Raw genomic sequence first — 15451 nt, 5'->3', positions numbered from 1 at the left:
TGTATATATGTGTGTGTGTGTGTGTGTGTGTGTGTGTGTGTATATGTGTGTGTGTGTGTGTGTGTATATGTGTGTGTGTGTGTGTGTGTATATGTGTGTGTGTGTGTGTGTGTGTATATGTGTGTGTGTGTGTGTGTGTGTATATGTGTGTGTGTGTGTGTGTGTATGTGTGTGTGTGTGTGTGTGTGTGTGTGTGTGTGTGTGTGTGTGTGTGTGTGTGTGTGTGTGTGTGTGTGTACGAGGGCTGTCTGTAAAGTATAGGTCCTTTTTATTTTTTTCAAAAACTATATGGATTTCATTCATATGTTTTTACGTCAGACATGCTTGAACCCTCGTGCGCATGCGTGAGTTTTTCCACGCCTGTCGGTGACGTCATTCGCCTGTGAGCACTCCTTGTGGGAGGAGTCGTCCAGCCCCTCGTCGGAATTCCTTTGTCTGAGAAGTTGCTGAGAGACTGGCGCTTTGTTTGATCAAAATTTTTTCTAAACCTGTGAGACACATCGAAGTGGACATGGTTCGAAAAATTAAGCTGGTTTTCAGTGAAAATTTTAACAGCTGATGAGAGATTTTGAGGTGATTCTGTCGCTTTAAGGACTTTTCACGGTGCGAGACATCGCGCAGCGCTCTCAGGCGGCGTCATCAGCCTGTTTCAAGCTTAAAACTTCTACATTTCAGGCTCTATTGATCCAGGACGTTGTGAGAGAACAGAGACGTTTCAGAAGAAGTCGGTTTCAGCATTTTATCCGGATATTCCACTGTTAAAGGAGATTTTTTTAATGAAAGACGTGCGGACGGGTCTGCGCGTCGGGACGCAGCCGACGCGGCGCGGCGGCACAGGAAAAACACCTCCGTGTTGATAACCATTTGTTAAAATCCAGTTGGCTTTTGATGGCTTTCAGTGGAGTGAGTATATGAGAAATTGTTTATCAGCTGGAGATGTTCCAACTTGTCCTTAAGGCTTCCAGCAGAGGTGTTTTTCCTGTGACGGAGCGTCGCGGCGGCTGCGAGCCGACGCTGCAATCCGCCCGCACGTCTTTCATTAAAAAAATCTCCTTTAACAGTGGAATATCCGGATAAATGCTGAAACCGACTTCTTCTGAAACTTCTCTGTTCTCTCACGACGTCCTGGATCAACAGAGCCTGAAATGTGGAGGTTTTAAGCTTGAAACAGGCTGATGACGCTGCCTGAGAGCGCTGCGCGACGTCTCGCACCGTGAAAAGTCCTTAAAGCGACAGAATCACCTCAAAATCTCTCATCAGCTGTTAAAATTTTCACTGAAAACCAGCTTAATTTTTCGAACCATGTCCACTTAGATGTGTCTCACAGGTTTAGAAAAAATTTTGATCAAACAAAGCGCCAGTCTCTCAGCAACTTCTCAGACAAAGGAATTCCGACGAGGGGCTGGACGACTCCTCCCACAAGGAGTGCTCACAGGCGAATGACGTCACCAACAGGCGTGGAAAAACTCACGCATGCGCACGAGGGTTCAAGCATGTCTGACGTAAAAACATATGAATGAAATCCATATAGTTTTTGAAAAAAATAAAAAGGACCTATACTTTACGGACAGACCTCGTATATGTATATAGAGGGTGTCACAATGCATGTATTTGTACCAAACCGTATGGTTCGGTACGACTGCACAGTGTGATTATACACATGTGCTTATTTGTTTCCGTCAGTCACTGACATCTCATGTCCACAGGCTGTGTGTTACTCTAGTTTCATATTCTGTGTAAAAGGTGTGGCCACACCCCTCAGCCTGTTGTGTGTGACTGTGACGTGAGTCGAATGGAGGAAACGGCGAACCAGCCAATTGAAACGAGCGACAAGATTACTCCAATCTGAAACTTTGGAATATGATTCTCAACATAAAAATATAAATGGAATTGGTTAATTTACCTTTTTCTTCCAAAATATGAACATAAAAGTGAAAACTTACTGATGCCACATCTGTAGTTGAATCAGTGTGTCTGGATGAAATCAGCCTGCATTTGAGTTTAGATGCCACCAACTTATGACAAAAGTTGTTTCATATGCATTCGATTAAAATTTCACAGATAAGATAACCGCTGAATTGCGGCGCTGCGCACAGATTTGAAATCTGTACAGAGTGAGGTTTTATGAGATGCCATCATTTGTGCAAAACACAAACAAATGTAAAATGGGAAAAATATTGAAGGGAGTCTGGCTGTACACGTCGCAAAAAAACCCAACACACGTAACGCGCTGCGCAGTAAAAATCATCCCAACGTGAATGACGAGATTTATCAGTTCATACACATTTCATGAAAAAAAAATTACATTCACACTTTATGTCACGGCGCTAAAGTGTCTGATAGCAGCTCCGCTGATCACAGATTAAAGTTACTGAACTCATACCAAACCGTGACGTTTGACAAATGAGGGTCCTGATGTGTATGTCAGCAGTTTGTATAAAAGCATTGCTGTTGGTGAATTTCAGGCATCAACTTTTGGATAAAAGTATGAAAATTTACAAAAAAATTCTGTTTAGGTGATAATGTGGTGAATGAATAAAATGATGTTTTACAGAGAGACACATCTCCATCCAAACCAGCCTGGAGGGTCTGGAGATGCTGGTTGACCTCAATGGTGGTAAGATGACTTATTCCATTCAGTATTAGTAAAAGTAGTGTAATGGACTATAATTGATCCACGATGTGTACGGGCCACTGTGCACGGTTCAGCACGCACATGAACCGCTGCACATCTTCTATAAGTCACAATAAATCTGTGTTTCACACCATTGAATTGTGGTGTGAAACACAGATTTATTGTAACTTGTTTATGAAGAAATAGTTCCATAAGTCTTGATGCAGTTTTGCGTTCATGTGCAGGGTGCGTGTTAAACACAGAAAGGGGAAGAAGTGCATTTATTGTTATTGTGCGTATATACGATGACTTCTTCTGCTTCTTCTTTCGGCTGCTCCCATTAGGGGGCGCAACAACAGATCAACTTTCTCCATCTCATCCTGTCCTCGGTGTCGTCCTCTGTCACACCAACCGCCTGCATGTCCTCCCTCAGAACATCCACAAACCTCCTCTTTGGCCGCCTTCTCCTCCTGCCTGGTGGCTCCATCCTCAGCATCCTTGAATGAAAGAATGAATTGAATTTATTTAAAACAAAGAAAAGAAAACACAAAGGAAAAAAACATTCACAAAAAAAATGTCAACCAGGAATAAATGCTTAAAACGGAGTCGGAAGAAGTAAACACTTGTAGACTCCTCCCCCTTCTCACTATTCATACACTCAACAAAAATATAAACGCAACACTTTTGGTTTTGCTCCCATTTTGTATGAGATGAACTCAAAGATCTAAAACTTTTTCCACATACACAATATCACCATTTCCCTCAAATATTGTTCACAAACCAGTCGAAATCTGTGATAGTGAGCACTTCTCCTTTGCTGAGATAATCCATCCCACCTCACAGGTGTGCCATATCAAGATGCTGATTAGACACCATGATTAGTGCACAGGTGTGCCTTAGACTGCCCACAATAAAAGGCCACTCTGAAAGGTGCAGTTTTGTTTTATTGGGGGGGGGATACCAGTCAGTATCTGGTGTGACCACCATTTGCCTCATGCAGTGCAACACATCTCCTTCGCATAGAGTTGATCAGGTTGTCAATTGTGGCCTGTGGAATGTTGGTCCACTCCTCTTCAATGGCTGTGCGAAGTTGCTGGATATTGGCAGGAACTGGTACACGCTGTCGTATACGCCAGTCCAGAGCATCCCAAACATGCTCAATTGGTGACATCTCCGGTGAGTATGCCGGCCATGCAAGAACTGGGACATTTTCAGCTTCCAAGAATTGTGTACAGATCCTTGCAACATGGGGCCGTGCATTATCCTGCTGCAACATGAGGTGATGTTCTTGTATGTATGGCACAACAATGGGCCTCAGGATCTCGTCACGGTATCTCTGTGCTTTCAGAATGCCATCAATAAAATGCACCTGTGTTCTTCGTCCATAACAGACGCCTGCCCATACCATAACCCCACCGCCACCATGGGCCACTCGATCCACAACATTGACATCAGAAAACCGCTCATCCACACGACGCCACACACGCTGTCTGCCATCTGCCCTGAACAGTGTGAACCGGGATTCATCCGTGAAGAGAACACCTCTCCAACGTGCCAAACGCCAGCGAATGTGAGCATTTGCCCACTGAAGTCGGTTACGACGACGAACTGGAGTCAGGTCGAGACCCCGATGAGGATGACGAGCATGCAGATGAGCTTCCCTGAGACGGTTTCTGACAGTTTGTGCAGAAATTCTTTGGTTATGCAAACTGATTGTTTCAGCAGCTGTCCGAGTGGCTGGTCTCAGACGATCTTGGAGGTGAACATGCTGGATGTGGAGGTCCTGGGCTGGTGTGGTTACACGTGGTCTGCGGTTGTGAGGCTGGTTGGATGTACTGCCAAATTCTCTGAAATGCCTTTGGAGACGGCTTATGGTAGAGAAATGAACATTCAATACACGAGCAACAGCTCTGGTTGACATTCCTGCTGTCAGCATGCCAATTGCACGCTCCCTCAAATCTTGCGACATCTGTGGCATTGTGCTGTGTGATAAAACTGCACCTTTCAGAGTGGCCTTTTATTGTGGGCAGTCTAAGGCAAACCTTTGCACTAATCATGGTGTCTAATCAGCATCTTGATATGGCACACTTGTGGGATGGATTATCTCAGCAAAGGAGAAGTGCTCACTATCACAGATTTAGACTGGTTTGTGAACAATATTTGAGGGAAATGGTGATATTGTGTATGTGGAAAAAGTTTTAGATCTTTGGGTTCATTTCATACAAAATGGGAGCAAAACCAAAAGTGTTGCATTTATATTTTTGTTGAGTATATATAAATGACAAATAAATGACATTTACATCACCACATAAATCCAAACTATTTACAACCCCTGGCAAAAATTATGGAATCACCGGCCTCGGAGGATGTTCATTCTGTTGTTTAATTTTGTAGAAATAAAGCAGATCACAGACATGACACAAAACTAAAGTCATTTCAAATGGCAACTTTCTGGCTTTAAGAAACACTGTAAGAAATCAAGAAAAAAAGATTGTGGCAGTCACTAACGGTTACTTTTTTTTAGACCAAGCAGAGGAAAAAAATATGGAATCACTCAATTCTGAGGAATAAATTATGGAATCACCCTGTAAATTTTCATCCCCAAAACTAACACCTGCACCAAATCAGATCTGCTCGTTAGTCTGCATCTAAAAAGGAGTGATCACACCTTGGAGAGCTGTTGCACCAAGTGGACTGACATGAATCATGGCTCCTACACGAGAGATGTCAATTGAAACAAAGGAGAGGATTATCAAACTCTTAAAAGAGGGTAAATCATCACGCAATGTTGCAAAAGATGTTGGTTGTTCACAGTCAGCTGTGTCTAAACTCTGGACCAAATACAAACAACATGGGAAGGTTGTTAAAGGCAAACATACCGGTAGACGAAGGAAGACATCAAAGCGTCAAGACAGAAAACCTAAAGCAATATGTCTCAAAAATCAAAAATGCACAACAAAACAAATGAGGAACGAATGTGAGGAAACTGGAGTCAACGTCTGTGACCGAACTGTAAGAAACCGCCTAAAGGAAATGGGATTTACATACAGAAAAGCTAAACGAAAGCCATCATTAACACCTAAACAGAAAAAAACAAGGTTACAATGGGCTACGGAAAAGCAATCGTGCACTGTGGATGACTGGATGAAAGTCATATTCAGTGATGAATCTCGAATCTGCATTGGGCAAGGTGATGATGCTGGAACTTTTGTTTGGTGCCGTTCCAATGAGATTTATAAAGATGACTGCCTGAAAAGAACATGTAAATTTCCACAGTCATTGATGATATGGGGCTGCATGTCAGGTAAAGGCACTGGGGAGATGGCTGTCATTACATCATCAATAAATGCACAAGTTTACGTTGATATTTTGGACACTTTTCTGATGTTTGGGGATGATGAAATTATTTTTCAAGATGATAATGCATCTTGCCATAGAGCAAAAACTGTGAAAACATTCCTTGCAAAAAGACACATAGGGTCAATTTCATGACATAGGGTCAATGCGCAGATGTGATTTGATGTAGGTGTTAGTTTTGGGGATGGAAATGTACAGGGTGATTCCATAATTTTTTCCTCTGCTTGGTCTATAAAAGTGACCGTTACTGACTGCCACAATCTTTTTTTCTTGATTTCTTATAGTGTTTCTTAAAGCCAGAAAGTTGCCATTTGAAATGACTTTAGTTTTGTGTCATGTCCGTTTTCTGCTTTTTTTCTACAAAATTAAACAACAGAATGAACATCCTCCGAGGCCGGTGATTCCATAATTTTTGCCAGGGGTTGTACAGTCCAATAACTATACATTGCTGAAAAATAAACAATAAAATAAATAAGTCCAACAATTATATAAAGAATCAGAAATATTTATACAAACATAATTCCGTCATTCATTGTGAACCTGCTCATCTCCATACTTCGTGAACTGTTCCTTCTGTACATTTTTTTTAAAGTGCTTCTCTGCAATTCTTTCGAGCCATTCCATAAATCAACCCCACAAACTGAAATACACAGTCTTCATAATTGTTTGGAAAAAGAGTGTTTTTTTTTTTTGTTTTTTGTTTTTTTAGTTTAACGCTATTGTGGTCCCCCTCTGTCACAAAACATTTTTTTTAATATCGCCTGGAAGCCCATTATGTTTTGCTTTATACACAAGTAATTTCCCATAAGGTCAGGGACACATCTGTAAGTTGATTTTTGGCTCTCAGCCCATCTTATTTTAGCCAGAGGTTAACTTCTGAAATGAATAAACAGTGGAGATTGTGCTGCACATGTGAGCATCTTTTGTCACCATCTAGAGGACGATGTGAGTATTTCATAACTGCGACAGAAGTCTGGAACCAAAAAGGAGAACAACATATTGAGGTCCTGAACAACATACATTTAATATCGTAGGAGCACTTATGAAATTTCTTGAGTAATGGATTTGTTTGGGTGTAAATTTGCCTTTACTGCCTCGTCCAGTCACTGTCCATAAATCCATCAGCTTTTAGCCATACGCCAAGGTATTTAGCTTTTGTTACAGACTGTAGTGTATCATCATATTACAAAAGTGTACCATCCAGTGTTTTGACCCCTTTTGGTCATGGTGCAGACTAAATCCTTCACATACTGATAACAATTGTTGCATCACTTGATAAACCTGACAAAGATCATCTGCATAAAAATTCCATCTTCTACTACCCAATGATCCACCAAGTGCAGTCATATTTAACAATATGCTTAAATTATTCACGTAAATATTAAAAATTCAGGATAACTTATTTCCTCTTCTCTCCAGAGCATATCTCCACCTCTCCAGGTTCATGTGCAACTGCTTTCTACTCTCACTACAGATTACAGTGTCATTTGCAAACATATCCTGCACCACCCTCACATAAATGATAAATGGACTGCATTTATATAATGCTTTTCCATCTTCATCAGAAGCTCAAAGTGCTTACATCTCTGCCACTCCAGACTTCCTCATACAAAACCAGTAGTCTTCTGTGGCTGATCAATTTAATCCTTCTGTAGTTACTGCAGCTCTTGTTCTTAAAAATAGGAACCAGCACACTGCTCCTCAAGCATCCTCTCACTTTCCAAGATTTTATTAAACAGTCTGGTTAGAAACTCCACTGCCATCTCTCCTAAACATTTCCATGCCTCAACTGGAATGTCATCTGGACCAACTCCCTTTCCACTCTTCATCCTCTTCATAGCTGCCCTCACTTCATCCTTACTAATCTCTTGCACTGATTTACTCTCTCCACATCATCCAGCCTTTTCTTCCTCTCATTTTCTTCATTCATCAGTTCCTCAAAATACTCACTCCACCTTCTCAACACACTCTCCTCACTTGTCAGCACATTCCCATCTGTATCCTTTTGTTACCCAAACCTGCTGCTCATCCTTTCCATGCAGCTCGGTTGCTTTGTTTGGCCAATTGGTACAAGTGTTTTTCTCCTTCTTTAGTGTTTAATTCATGTACAGGTTGGTATGTGCCTTTTTCTTTGCCACTTCTTTTCACATTATGCCAAATCTCCTTTTACTCCTGTCTAGTTTTGTCTTTTCTCAGGTGATCCCAATGCATATTTTTGTGTATTTTCTTTCCAGCTGGGCGAAAGTCGTGTCCTTTGTGTCCTGAGGAGAAGTTTAAAGCGTGCTACAGCCACAAGCTTCGCCGGCACCTGCAGAATCTTCACTGGAAAGTCTATGCTGAGTTTGAAGGTAGTAGTCTGGAGATCCTTTGGTAAAGTCATTCGGACAGACACAGTGGATATATATAAAATCACATTAACCATTGAGGAATTACAGCTCTATTTTCAGACACCATAAATAATTGGACAAACTAAAAATACTGCTTTTACACATAGTTTTATTTAGAAACATTGTGGAATGGATACATAAAATTTCCAGGCTTCATGGTGGCTTTTATTTTGGAAGAACTTTACTTATTTAGGAAATGAAATTAAGTTTCAGATAGTTTACCAAAAGACATGCAGGAGACTTGAGTTTAGATGTGTGAAAGTTCTTCTCTGTTACTTTGTTAATGTGGGTGACTGTCCACTTATGAAGACTTATTTTCAAGACAGTTTATTTTGTAGTAATGATAGTAAAAATATAACCATAACCAGCAGGGTACCCGGGCTGCTGTAGACATTTGTGATTGCTTCACCATGCGAGGGTTTTTTTTTTTTTTTTTTATGTTTTGGCAGTAAAGTTGCTTCCACATTCCTTTGACGTTTTGTGTTGTCACAGACACTCACTCATTCATCTTCAACTGCTTACTCCAATTAAGGGTCATGGGCAGCTGGAGCTTACGGGCAGCGCGGTGGCTTAGTGGTTAGCACTGATGCCCCTCACACTAAGTGTAGTGGAGACACTGGGCATATACTGTATCTGGAGTTAGTTCAGGGGTTATCACAAATTCACACCAGGGTGTCGGCCAGAACACCACTTAAGGCCAAACTTCCAGATGGTCCAAATAAAGAGGAGAGTGATGGATGGTTCGGGTGGTTTATTTTCTCCTTTGCAGGCAATATGGTCATGCGGTTTTCTACAGCAATTAAAACACAATACACCAATGAATAAAGGATGAATCGCTTAATCTCCAATAAACAGAATAAAAGAAGTACTGAAATTATCGCATCTCCATTGGCCTGTTATCCCCACTATCTCAGCCCCAAAACATACTTCACCTGACTTATTAGCATATTAACACACACATAACACAATTATATAACAACAGCAATCTAACACTCCTTATAAACACTACCCTAATGAGCCAGAGTGATAACAATAACATTACACATGACATACAGTCGCTCAGAGGCAGGCAAGCTAAATGCTACAACTAGCTTAAACAGTGAGCACATGGCGAGTGCTAAAACTACACATTAGAGCAGCAGAAATAATCTACAGCTGCAGCAACATAAACACACTATATCAACAATATTTGATATTTCATCCATGCTTGCCTCTACTGGTGGTTGGCTCTCACTGCGGTATTGTATCACTTCCTGTTCCGGAGCACAGCGGTGTTTTTCTGTATCTGTTAGCTGTTTAATCTGCGCAGTTAGATTGATCTAGTTATCTAGATTACGATTTGTTTCCCAGTGTAATCTTTACGTGCCTTAACTAAAGCACTCCTTCTGCTGAATCACCTCTAAATTATTCACTTTGCGTGTTTTTAGGAATCCGCTAGGTTAGCGTAGCTACTAGCTCTTAGCCGATTTAGCATGGTGGCTTCTCCTGTCTCTCCCGCACTTTTCTGCTCTGGGTGTGAAATGTTTAGTTATTCCTCGGCCTCCTTTAGCAGTAATGGTACTTGTAATAAGTGTAGCTTATTCGTAGCTTTGGAGGCCAGGCTGGGCGAATTGGAGACTCGGCTCCGCACCGTGGAAAATTCTACAGCTAGCCAGGCCCCTGTAGTCGGTGCGGACCAAGGTAGCTTAGCCGCCGTTAGTTCCCCCCTGGCAGATCCCAAGCAGGCTGACTGGGTGACTGTGAGGAGGAAGCGTAGTTCTAAACAGAAGCCCCGTGTACACCGCCAACCCGTTCACATTTCTAACCGTTTTTCCCCACTCGACCACACACCCGCCGAGGATCAAACTCTGGTTATTGGCGACTCTATTTTGAGAAATGTGAAGTTAGCAACAACAGCAACCATAGTCAATTGTCTTCCGGGGGCCAGAGCAGGCGACATTGAAGGAAATTTGAAACTGCTGGCTAAGGCTAAGCGTAAATTTGGTAAGATTGTAATTCACGTCGGCAGTAATGACACCCGGTTACGCCAATCGGAGGTCACTAAAATTAACATTAAATCGGTGTGTAACTTTGCAAAAACAATGTCGGACTCTGTAGTTTTCTCTGGGCCCCTCCCCAATCGGACCGGGAGTGACATGTTTAGCCGCCTGTTCTCCTTGAATTGCTGGCTGTCTGAGTGGTGTCCAAAAAATGAGGTGGGCTTCATAGATAATTGGCAAAGCTTCTGGGGAAAACCTGGTCTTGTTAGGAGAGACGGCATCCATCCCACTTTGGATGGAGCAGCTCTCATTTCTAGAAATCTGGCCAATTTTCTTAAATCCTCCAAACCGTGACTATCCAGGGTTGGGACCAGGAAGCAGAGTTGTAGTCTTACACACCTCTCTGCAGCTTCTCTCCCCCTGCCATCCCCTCATTACCCCATCCCCGTAGAGACGGTGCCTGCTCCCAGACCACCAACAACCAGCAAAAATCTATTTAAGCATAAAATTCAAAAAGAAAAAATAATATAGCACCTTCAACTGCACCACAGACTAAAACAGTTAAATGTGGTCTATTAAACATTAGGTCTCTCTCTTCTAAGTCCCTGTTGGTAAATGATATAATAATTGATCAACATATTGATTTATTCTGCCTAACAGAAACCTGGTTACAGCAGGATGAATATGTTAGTTTAAATGAGTCAACACCCCCGAGTCACACTAACTGTCAGAATGCTCGTAGCACGGGCCGAGGAGGAGGATTAGCAGCAATCTTCCATTCCAGCTTATTAATTAATCAAAAACGCAGACAGAGCTTTAATTCATTTGAAAGCTTGTCTCTTAGTCTTGTCCATCCAAATTGGAAGTCCCAAAAAACAGTTTTATTTGTTATTATCTATCGTCCACCTGGTCGTTACTGTGAGTTTCTCTGTGAATTTTCAGACCTTTTGTCTGACTTAGTGCTTAGCTCAGATAAGATAATTATAGTGGGCGATTTTAACATCCACACAGATGCTGAGAATGACAGCCTCAACACTGCATTTAATCTATTATTAGACTCTATTGGCTTTGCTCAAAAAGTAAATGAGTCCACCCACCACTTTAATCATATCTTAGATCTTGTTCTGACTTATGGTATGGAAATAGAAGACTTAACAGTATTCCCTGAAAACTCCCTTCTGTCTGATCATTTCTTAATAACATTTACATTTACTCTGATGGACTACCCAGCAGTGGGGAATAAGTTTCATTACACTAGAAGTCTTTCAGAAAGCGCTGTAACTAGGTTTAAGGATATGATTCCTTCTTTATGTTCTCTAATGCCATATACCAACACAGTGCAGAGTAGCTACCTAAACTCTGTAAGGGAGATAGAGTATCTCGTCAATAGTTTTACATCCTCATTGAAGACAACTTTGGATGCTGTAGCTCCTCTGAAAAAGAGAGCTTTAAATCAGAAGTGCCTGACTCCGTGGTATAACTCACAAACTCGCAGCTTAAAGCAGATAACCCGTAAGTTGGAGAGGAAATGGCGTCTCACTAATTTAGAAGATCTTCACTTAGCCTGGAAAAAGTCTGTTGCTCTATAAAAAAGCCCTCCGTAAAGCTAGGACATCTTTCTACTCATCACTAATTGAAGAAAATAAGAACAACCCCAGGTTTCTTTTCAGCACTGTAGCCAGGCTGACAAAGAGTCAGAGCTCTATTGAGCTGAGTATTCCATTAACTTTAACTAGTAATGACTTCATGACTTTCTTTGCTAACAAAATTTTAACTATTAGAGAAAAAATTGCTCATAACCATCCCAAAGACGTATCGTTATCTTTGGCTGCTTTCAGTGATGCCGGTATTTGGTTAGACTCTTTCTCTCCGATTGTTCTGTCTGAGTTATTTTCATTAGTTACTTCATCCAAACCATCAACATGTTTATTAGACCCCATTCCTACCAGGCTGCTCAAGGAAGCCCTACCATTATTTAATGCTTCGATCTTAAATATGATCAATCTATCTTTGTTAGTTGGCTATGTACCACAGGCTTTTAAGGTGGCAGTAATTAAACCATTACTTAAAAAGCCATCACTTGACCCAGCTATCTTAGCTAATTATAGGCCAATCTCCAACCTTCCTTTTCTCTCAAAAATTCTTGAAAGGGTAGTTGTAAAACAGCTAACTGATCATCTGCAGAGGAATGGTCTATTTGAAGAGTTTCAATCAGGTTTTAGAATTCATCATAGTACAGAAACAGCATTAGTGAAGGTTACAAATGATCTTCTTATGGCCTCGGACAGTGGACTCGTCTCTGTGCTTGTTCTGTTGGACCTCAGTGCTGCTTTTGATACTGTTGACCATAAAATTTTATTACAGAGATTAGAGCATGCCATAGGTATTAAAGGCACTGCGCTGCGGTGGTTTGAATCATATTTGTCTAATAGATTACAATTTGTTCATGTAAATGGGGAATCTTCTTCACAGACTAAAGTTAATTATGGAGTTCCACAAGGTTCTGTGCTAGGACCAATTTTATTCACTTTATACATGCTTCCCTTAGGCAGTATTATTAGACGGTATTGCTTAAATTTTCATTGTTACGCAGATGATACCCAGCTTTATCTATCCATGAAGCCAGAGGACACACACCAATTAGCTAAACTGCAGGATTGTCTTACAGACATAAAGACATGGATGACCTCTAATTTCCTGCTTTTAAACTCAGATAAAACTGAAGTTATTGTACTTGGCCCCACAAATCTTAGAAACATGGTGTCTAACCAGATCCTTACTCTGGATGGCATTACCCTGACCTCTAGTAATACTGTGAGAAATCTTGGAGTCATTTTTGATCAGGATATGTCATTAAAAGCGCATATTAAACAAATATGTAGGACTGCTTTTTTGCATTTACGCAATATCTCTAAAATCAGAAAGGTCTTGTCTCAGAGTGATGCTGAAAAACTAATTCATGCATTTATTTCCTCTAGGCTGGACTATTGTAATTCATTATTATCAGGTTGTCCTAAAAGTTCCCTAAAAAGCCTTCAGTTAATTCAAAATGCTGCAGCTAGAGTACTGACGGGGACTAGAAGGAGAGAGCATATCTCACCCATATTGGCCTCTCTTCATTGGCTTCCTGTTAATTCTAGAATAGAATTTAAAATTCTTCTTCTTACTTATAAGGTTTTGAATAATCAGGTCCCATCTTATCTTAGGGACCTCGTAGTACCATATCACCCCAATAGAGCGCTTCGCTCTCAGACTGCAGGCTTACTTGTAGTTCCTAGGGTTTGTAAGAGTAGAATGGGAGGCAGAGCCTTCAGCTTTCAGGCTCCTCTCCTGTGGAACCAGCTCCCAATTCAGATCAGGGAGACAGACACCCTCTCTACTTTTAAGATTAGGCTTAAAACTTTCCTTTTTGCTAAAGCTTATAGTTAGGGCTGGATCAGGTGACCCTGAACCATCCCTTAGTTATGCTGCTATAGACGTAGACTGCTGGGGGGTTCCCATGATGCACTGTTTCTTTCTCTTTTTGCTCTGTATGCACCATTCTGCATTTAATCATTAGTGATCGATCTCTGCTCCCCTCCACAGCATGTCTTTTTCCTGGTTCTCTCCCTCAGCCCCAACCAGTCCCAGCAGAAGACTGCCCCTCCCTGAGCCTGGTTCTGCTGGAGGTTTCTTCCTGTTAAAAGGGAGTTTTTCCTTCCCACTGTAGCCAAGTGCTTGCTCACAGGGGTTGTTTTGACCGTTGGGGTTTTACATAATTATTGTATGGCCTTGCCTTACAATATAAAGCGCCTTGGGGCAACTGTTTGTTGTGATTTGGCGCTATATAAAAAAAATTGATTGATTGATTGATTGATCCATGCACAGATCACTTGTCACGCCGTTAACTAGTTGCTCTTCCTTAATTGCTCACTCTGCTGAGTCACCGGAGCACGCACTTTCATTTGACAGAATGCCGTCAGTTACACTATATAACCAGCAGAGGGTGTGCTCCTGTATGAGCCGACCAACACTACATCTACAAACATCACATCATAAACATTCTACATCCTAACTTGGGGCCTTTTCTACACTAAGAAGGTCATGGGATTGATTCCCACCTGTGGCCTTTTTGTGTGGAGTTTGCATGTTCTCCCCATGTTTGTGTGCGTTTCCTCCGGGTGTTCCGGCTTCCTCCCACATCCAAAGACATGCAGGTTAGATGGATTGGAAACTTTAAATTGTCCAGGTCTCCCTTGTAACCTGGTTAAATTTAAAAAAAATCCCAGCAGTCATAGGGCGTGAGGCACTGTGGTTTTCCTCTGCTTGACCTTTGACCTGTTACCTTTCACAGGTCACAGGATGTGTATCTGTCACCTGCCCTGCAGACAGCTGAAGACTGGCCTGAGTGGAGATCAGGTATGGTGTTAACCACCGAAAACCACCTTGTGGTTGGGCCACGCCCACCTACCTGTTTGTGCCATTTTCAGTGTTTCCTCTGGAACATTCTAGCAGAGGGCGGCTTTACGCTCATGTTGATATTTTTTGTGGATATTTTCACCCCACTTTAGGGTTTTAGAGGGTAATGGCTGACCTGCGTGTATTTTCAGATGTAAGCAGAATAACCGTGTTTACTTGAATTCATCTCACATCTTTAATTTCTGCACATGCAGCTGAAACTGTAACATGTACTGTGATGATATGAAGAACTATAGTTGTACCAGCCGTTCCCTGTGAACATCTTAAGATCCAGTGATACTCACCCCCCCCCCCCCCCAAAAAAAAATTGCAATGTGCATTGGTCAAAAAATGTGAGGTGTTCAGAAACACTACGTAAAGTTAAGTGATGTGACATTGTAGACGGTGAAAAAAAACTTTTAGCATGTATGTATATACACACAGTTGCAGGTATTTGAGGAATCCTGCATGTGACAGTCAATACTACTGAACAAAATGGCAATATATGGATAACATCGAAAAGCTTACATTGTCTAGAACAAACTAAAAAGGACAGGATAGACTCTACAGAGACTCAGGACATAGACTCTGTCTACAACGCGCGTAGAATGTCTCAAACCTAAACCTACTTATAGGCATCTTATATATGCTCCTCTGGAACCACCCCTAAACCCAAA

The 15451-nt window shown here is 41.5% G+C and overlaps 1 protein-coding gene across 1 annotated transcript in view; it reads left to right on the top strand.

Moving 5' to 3' along the window:
- The window catches only part of trmt1l (tRNA methyltransferase 1-like), a 36167-nt gene that overhangs the window by 6900 nt on the left and 13816 nt on the right, over window positions 1-15451 (top strand). The window contains exons 3-5 of the mRNA XM_034179357.1: window positions 2555-2617; window positions 8206-8319; window positions 14671-14735. Of these exons, the coding sequence (XP_034035248.1) occupies window positions 2555-2617; window positions 8206-8319; window positions 14671-14735 (242 nt within the window). The remainder of the gene's footprint in view (window positions 1-2554; window positions 2618-8205; window positions 8320-14670; window positions 14736-15451) is intronic.

The sequence above is a fragment of the Thalassophryne amazonica genome, chromosome 10 (assembly GCF_902500255.1).
Source record: "Thalassophryne amazonica chromosome 10, fThaAma1.1, whole genome shotgun sequence".
Lineage (NCBI taxonomy): Eukaryota > Metazoa > Chordata > Actinopteri > Batrachoidiformes > Batrachoididae > Thalassophryne > Thalassophryne amazonica.
This window is presented reverse-complemented; position numbering and strand designations above follow the sequence as displayed.